Raw genomic sequence first — 7,893 nt, 5'->3', positions numbered from 1 at the left:
GATTAATCCTTTGTCAGTTGCTTCGTTTGCAAATATTTTCTCCCATTCTGAGGGTTGTCTTTTTGTCTTGTTTATGGTTTCCTTTGCTGTGCAAAAGCTTTTAAGTTTCATTAGGTCCCATTTGTTTATTTTTGTTTTTATTTCCACTTCTCTAGGAGGTGGGTCAAAAAGGATCTTGCTGTGATTTATGTCATAGAATGTTCTGCCTATGTTTTCCTCTAAGAGTTTTATAGTATCTGGCCTTACAGTTAGGTCTTTAATCCATTTTGAGTTTCTTTTTGTGTATGGTGTTAGGGAGTGTTCTAATTTCATTCTTTTACATGTAGCTGTCCAGTTTTCACAGCAGCACTTATTGAAGAGGTTGTCTTTTCTCCATCGTATATTCTTGCCTCCTTTATCAAAAATAAGGTGACCATATGTGTGTGGGTTTATCTCTGAGCTTTCTATCCTCTTCCATTGATCTATATTTCAGTTTTTTGTGCCAGTACCATACTGTCTTGATTACTGTAGCTTTGTAGTATAGTCTGAAGTCTGGGAGCCTGATTCCTCCAGCTCAGTTTTTCTTTCTCAAGATTGCTTTGACTACTCAGTGTCTTTTGTGAATTTAATTTCTTATCCTGAAATAGTGATGTGACAATTCTTCTAAGAAACATGGGATTCACTGCTTCCCAGAAGTCAGCTACATGACATTGTGTCCAGTTGGTGAGTCATGGTTTTCTTTCTTTCTCACTCATAAGAGGGCAGTATCTAAGATCTTGATCTTTGATAGGTTTTTGACAGGTTTCCACATCTCATGGCTTCAGGATGTTTTGGAAGTTCTACTATGCTGGTAGTACACTTCTTATGAACAGCAGTGGAATTGCCTCAGGATAAAGAAAATAATTTTTCCCAATAAGGACTGGTAAATGTTGGCATTTTTCGAAATGGTGGGACTCAATGCGTTTAGCTTTGTTTGTTAGGGTTATTTAGGGATACCTTATATGAAGACATGGGAATGGATTAGATATCTATTCTTTTATGCTATCCAGGATTTAAAAAAATATATATGGGAGTAATTTTTAAAAATGAACTGTAGTTTCATACTGGAATACACAACATTAGGCACATCTGTTTTCTCTGAGATCATTCTCCTTCAGTGGAGACCCCAATGCTGTACATGTACCATGTGACTTCACTCCCCTGGCCATCAAAGAGTAGAGGTTGTGGGCTCTTGAACCATACAGGGTGAAGAAAAATTGGAATTTGGATTCAAAAATATTAGACTTGACCTCGTGAGCTGGAAAGACACATAAACATGGGAGATGAGGCTCACATTTTGGTTTGACCATCTTCTGCCATGAGTACAGTAAACGTCATCAAGATGGAAGGAAGAGGGAAGCTGAATTTAAGAGGAGCAGAGAAGAGCTAATATGTGGTTTCAGGGAGAGAGAAGGAGACTTGAGTCTTGGTACCAGTATAGTTCCTGTTTTCAGTCTTTTTGATACCAGCTGCTTTTCTTGCCCTAAGAGTATTTTAGATATTCCAATATCCTTGTAATACACCTCCTCCCCTTTTCTGGCTCAAGCTACTTTGAGTGGATTTCTGCCCTCGCTGATTTAAAACGTTACTGTGCACATCAATTATAGAGCTGTCTTCACGGTAGTTGGATGGTCTTGGAACTATTCCCAGAGCTGTGGTTAGTAGTATCTGAAGCAGCTAAAGGGGTTCTTTATAAGGGACACATCCTGAGTATAGGCTAATGGCTGGGTCTAATGCACTTTGACAACTTGCTGCCACCACATTGCATTTTTTTCCAAATAGAAATCATAAAGAATTTTAGTGTAAATTGAACTCAGTGCTAAATAGGTTTATTGACACTTAAAGAAACCAGACAGGACTAGGAGAAAACATTTCAGAATGACATCATTAAAAACCATTAGAACCCATATTTTTCTGCGTGGAATATTCTGATGGCTAAACCCACAGCAACATTTTTTTTTAGTTCTCCACTGTTCCTCCACAGAAGGAAATGTTCAGAATCCAGAGTATATCAATATTGAAGCATTTTCCTACGTATAAAATCTGGCTTGGCTCTGATAAAAAGAAAAGAAGAAACCAATATCAATGCCTTTTCAAGGACCTGTTTTTTTAGGGGATAGAGGCAAGGAATGTCACACAGTTTTCAAACTAGCTCTGCAGTAATTTCAAGATTTAGCTAGCTAGCTACCAAGATTAAATCAATCAATTCAGAGATCTGGAAAGTTGCTGTTATGTTAGGTCCCCGTGTGAACTCTTTGTTTTTATGTAAATTATTCTTTGAATGCCCAGAATTAGTGATTGTTTGAGCTATAAAAAGCCAATAGAGTCTATTGGTGTTCTCCTTTCATTTAGTGATTCATACATTTCTTTGAATATGTCTTGAGTTTACTCTAGATTCACCCTTGAAAGGAAATATTTCAGGGTGGTTAAAAGCACAGAGTCCAGAGCTCAAATGCTTAGGATTGACCCAGGCAAGGGGTTTGTGACCTCTCTCTGTCCCTGTTTCCTCATCAGAAAGTGAGAATAACAATAAAACCTATCACATAAGATTGCGGTCAGGAGCAAATGAGTTAACACACTTAAAGCACATAGAATAGCGCATGGCACAAAGCAAGCGCTACAGAAGTGTTAACCTTGATTACCATCTCTCGAGTAATGGGTGTCCTCTGTGGACATGCCCGGAAAATAGTCTGACAATCCCACCAGCATTAACTTGGAGTGCACAGTAGAGAGGCTACTCACCTTGAACCTCTTCAGCCATGTATGTTGGTATCCCCTTACACATGGCAGTGATGGATTTTCCAAACTGGTCCAGGTTGTTGACTTTGTCAGGGTTGACTGTGTATATCAGGCTCTTGGGAGATGGTTTCCCTTGTCCTTTACCCTGAAGCTGAGTGTGCACAAGACAGGTGGAAAGGAGGAGAGAGAAGGAGTGCTAAGCCCAGTGGTTTGTTGGGTTGGGGGTTAGGTTCAAGGTCAACAAGGGGGTATTGCTTGGCTATAACTTTTCCATAATCAGAATGAAGAAGGACCAATTCCAGCCCTGTATATCTCAGAATTTTGTAGTGTCCCAAGGAATTTATCTGGTTTGAAACCCCAGCTTTTCGTATAAACAGAAGTCTGAGGGTAAATTTATTCTAAAGGTTGAACCTCATTTGGTCATCTTATATTTCTTGGATTGATTTATATGATAATCAGTTTCTGAGAATGCAGTTTTCTCTACACTGTCAGTGAAAGTTACCCACTTATCAGTTATAGAGATATAAACTCAGGCTGACATTTTAAAGAATGATAGATCCCCTCTCCCCACCTACCCCAAGTAGGGTTGCCAGATAAAATACAGGACACCCAGTTAAATTTTAATTTCAGATAAATAACAGATCACTTGTAAGTATAAGTATGTCCCAAATATTGCATAGGACATACTTATGCTAAAAATTACCCATTGTTTATTTGAAATTCAAAGTTAACTGGGTATTCTCTATTTTTATTCGCTACATCAAATAACCCTAACCAACTCTTTTTTTTTTTTTTTTTTTTTTTTTTTCGGTACGGGCCTCTCACTGCTGTGGCTTCTCCCGTTGCGAAGCACAGGCTCAGTGGCCATGGCTCACGGGCCCAGCCACTCCGCGGCATGTGGGATCATCCCAAACCGGGGCACGAACCCGCGTCCCCTGCAGCGGCAGGCGGACTCGCAACCACTGCGCCACCAGGGAAGCCTCCTAACCAAGTCTTGGCAGAAAAAAGTCCTTGAAGTACTGAGGGCTCCCACTGGTGTGAGCAGAGCTTTGCTCTGCTAACAGTAAAGGTGAGGTGTTTTGATCGGCTTCTGTGGAGGAAGGTGTGAGCCACAGCATTTGACTGTGGTGGCAGCTCTCTCTCCTCAGGCAATTACCAATTCCTCTTTTCCTTTTTTTGCTCCACAGAACAACATACTGTGGTCAAGAGGGAACAGCTGTGACCTTCTCATTATTTATTGGAAATCATAAGACTTCCCCGAGTAAAAATAAAAAGACTTTTATTTTTACCTTCTTTTCCTTGACCAGCGTATCAAGGGCTTGAAAAGAGGGCATGACTGCCTTGTTCATTTTGTGCACAATGCATGACTTCTTCTTAAAGAGCCTGGTTACAGCAAAGCCCTATTAAAGAAGATGGTAGATGGTAAGGAGTTATGTTCTCCAAGGTGCTTTTCTCATCAGAAATTAGTTTCACCAGCAGAGGGAAATGGAACTCTGAGATCACGATGAACTGGGATAAAAGTGCTGGATCTGACCCTGTTTTGCAACCATATTTATTGCTAACATTTGTAAGGATAGACCACAAACTCTTTGAGGGAGACACTGAGTGTTGAACTTGCTTCAGGTTCTAGCCTGGGAAGAGTCCCTCAACATATGTCTGTTCTGCTGAAATAAAATTTTAAATACTATCATATTTTAATCTCCTTTGATCTTCACAACATTTCAAGGAGGCAGGTAAGACAGGAATTCGTTTTCTATTTGACCAGATGATAAAACTGAAACTATAAGGAATTGGCTTTTCTAAAGGACAAAGTTTGTTAAATATAGAGCTGGTAATTGCAGAGCTGGGTGTTCTAACAAGAAACAACTGGTTGTTTTTGTTTTTTGTTTTGTTTTTACTCTCTTACTAATTAATATTGTCATTTACATTTCCTTTGGTCTTTTTGAGTTACAGATGAAATGTCAATTTCTGTCTTTTTAGAAGGAAATTGACAATAGAGTGAGATAGATTGTGCTTTGGCAGCAGTAATATTATGAAGGTCTTTTGTCTTTACTGAGGGTTTCTGCAGGTAAAGCAAAAGATGTCATATTTGTCTTATAGCCTCACAGCATAGTGGATCCTAATTACTATTCACACTGGTATGAATTTTAACTTACTGTGAGAAACTTATTAACAGCAATTATATCTAGGGAGTGAAACTGGGTGAGCAAAATAAGCATTTTTCCTTATAACTCTGTGCTTATGTGCAGTTAGAATTTACATCATTTAAAATTTTTTTATGGTTAGCAGGCAATTTTTGCTGTCGTTAAAAAAGAAATGCCATTTTGCAAAGAACAGAAATTGCATGTGGGCTACCTACATATTCATAGTCCCAGACGGAATTCCACGAGTCCCATCCATTGTTATTGTCAACATTGGCCACGTTATGTTCGTTGTTGACACTCACTGACTGCTGCCCACCTCCACCACTGTTGTTGTCGTTGACATTGATATTCTGTAATTTACAAGAAATTGACATTGATTTAATACCACATTTCTTTGCAAATGCATTTTGGTAACACACTTTAAAAAATGAGACTTACATAGTTAGCAAGGGCAGGAGTCAGAAAGATGCCGACAAGTCCAGCAAAGACAATCTGAAATCACAAATAACATTGGTCTACTGTTAAATGGCAAAACGATGGCCTCATCTTCTTTCTTTATCTAAGCTTATAAAAATACTTACTCACTTTACCACTCTGTTGAGTGGTCTGTCTTTTCTTCTTCTTTGGTCTTCTATTTTTTTAACCATAGGAAGTTTTAATGATAATGTTGAATTGTAGGTTAATTATAAGTAATTATGTTGATTGTTTTAGAATTTTTAATGTAGAATTTAGAATTTTTAACATTAAAAATTTAGAATTTTTAATGTTTTAGAATTTTTAATGTAGGTTAATTATAAGTAATTATGTTGATTGTTTTAGAATTTTTAATGTAGGTCTTATGAAATACCGATGAAGTGTCAGTATATTGAAAAATAAAGTTGAAACTGAATAGCATATATGGTATGAAAATGGTTTTAAGTTCTGAGAACCACATCTGAAAATGATTTAATTTAATTTTCCTATTTATTGCCCTGAATGTTTCTTCTCTTCCTAGACCCCCTAATAGCCGTAGTCTTTTTATTTAAAAATTGTTTTCAAGTAATGGATTAGTAAGCAGATTGGATATGAATGATGAGAAGCCAAGGATGGGGTGTCTGGCTGTCAAATGTGCTCAGCAGAAGGGAAGTCAATCACTGTCCCAGGACACCTGATGTAGTCATGTGTCATTGAGTACACAACGCTTGTTCTCAGAACACAGAGCTTTATGCAGGGTGCGTGATTCTGGGCGCTTATCTTCATTCCCTTTGCCTGGAACAAAATGGTTTGAGAACTGCACTAGTAATTCAAGGTAATTTAAAAAATTGGTTTGATGTTTCCCCTGATAGTTTAAGAAGGAGATTAAAAAAAATTCAGAGGTGGAAGAAATTTTAGAGATCTATTAGTACAACATAATCCTTTCACAGATGAGGAAACTGAACTTCAGAAGTTGAGTGACTTGGCCAAAGGTGTACCTTTTGCTCAAGGCTGAACCAGAAGAGAAACCAGATATGACCTGTGTCTGGAGCTCTTTTTTTTAACCTTCCTATTAGTAGAACTTATTTCTTAGGATTTCCCTGGTGGTCCAGTGGTTAAGACTTAGCCTTCCAATGCAGGGGGTGAGGGTTTGATCCCTGGTTGGGGAGCTAAGATCCCACATGTCTCGTGGTCAAAAAACCAAAACATAAAAATAGAACTTATTTCTAGAAAATTATTTCACACTTGCAACTCCATTATGAAGCAGAGTCTGCTGTAATATATTTTAATGTTTAGTATGTCAAAACATGAAAATATTTACCTGACTCTAGCGCTTCTGCATCCTGTTATGAGACACACAGCACCACCAGTTACTTTGGCAGAATTTTGTGGTCCATTTGCTACACTCTTCAGCCTTTTACATGGAAACACAAGTGAGATGTTGCACTAGCTTCATGCTTCAAGTGTTTTCATGAATAAATGGCTACAGACAGGGTCCAAGGTAGAACTTTCTTAGAGATCCATTTCACAGGGGAGAATGTGACAGTAAGTCTCTTGCCAATTTGTTTTGATAATAAGCTTTTTATCTTGCCTGAACATACTCAGAAGTTTTGGTCAAAAAGGGAATTGAAGAAGGTATGAAAAGTCAGACATTTTCTAGGGTTAGAGACTGCTTGCTCTGTGCCCAGACCTGAATCAGGAGATCTGGAAGGTAATTTTTTTAAACATAGCATAGTGTAAGATGCTCAGGCATCTGACCAATCCCAGTATAACTATCCTTCTCTATAGAGATGCTTATAAATGCCATGATTCCATGAAAAGAAAAGAGATGATGATGATGATGATTATTTTTACAAAATTTTGCATTAAAGTGATATTGTCATAAGAAGCAGACCCCCTTAGCTCTAAATATTAACAGTCTCCAGTTATAAGGGAATAAATTCAAAAGGAAATATCTACTCACTGTGAACTTCATCTTGACTTCACCAAAGCAATGAAGCCAGGCGTGGACTCAGAAGAAAAGTCTTCTCATATTTATACTTGACCAACTTACTCAAGCTAGGTGTGAACAGGTGGGGTCCAAGACTTATCTTTCTCCATTTTCCATATCTGTGCTACGTTCTGGTGTGCCAGGAAGCCTTTTGGAATATCCGTCTGGTTAGCAAGGTATTTTGACATGGAGTTGATCTGACTCACTGTTTGTTGAAGTTGAAGATATCAAAACAAAACTCAGTATGATTTATGATAACTTCTGTGCCAACTGAAGCTGTGGGTGTGGGTATTTTATATATTGATATTACTTAGATTCAGAAAAAGAATCATCCCTAAAATCAAACAAGGCAAGAAACTGTGGGCATTGTAGATAGCAGCTCCTGTAAGAATGTGAATGGTTTCCTCTTCGTACCTTTAACCAAGCCACTGTGTTGCTTTTGCTTAGACTAAACATGTTCTATTAGCTACTTCCACAAAACCTATAACCTTCTCTGCAATTCTGAGCTCTTTGGGTGACAGGACCATACATCTAGTTAGAAAATCTGGG

General features: G+C 38.1%; 1 protein-coding gene across 1 annotated transcript; it reads right to left on the bottom strand.

Annotated features, from left to right (window-relative positions):
* Positions 1–1,977: 1,977 nt before the first annotated feature.
* Positions 1,978–7,356, bottom strand: LOC113633605 (gastrokine-1). The gene is made up of 6 exons (XM_027131894.1): positions 7,318–7,356; positions 5,340–5,393; positions 5,117–5,251; positions 4,047–4,157; positions 2,761–2,908; positions 1,978–2,072 (listed from the first exon to the last, which is right to left on the bottom strand). The coding sequence occupies exons 1-6, from the start codon at positions 7,327–7,329 to the stop codon at positions 1,978–1,980; spliced, it is 555 nt and encodes a 184-aa protein (XP_026987695.1). The 5' UTR covers positions 7,330–7,356.
* Between the last annotated feature and the right edge of the window lie 537 nt (positions 7,357–7,893).

Source organism: Aethalodelphis obliquidens, unplaced genomic scaffold (genome assembly GCF_003676395.1).
Source record: "Aethalodelphis obliquidens isolate GAN/ISIS:26980383/991018 unplaced genomic scaffold, ASM367639v1 scaffold40, whole genome shotgun sequence".
In the NCBI taxonomy this organism is placed as follows: Eukaryota; Metazoa; Chordata; class Mammalia; order Artiodactyla; family Delphinidae; genus Aethalodelphis; species Aethalodelphis obliquidens.
Note: the sequence above shows the minus strand (reverse complement) of the source record. Positions and strands in the feature narration are given on the sequence as shown.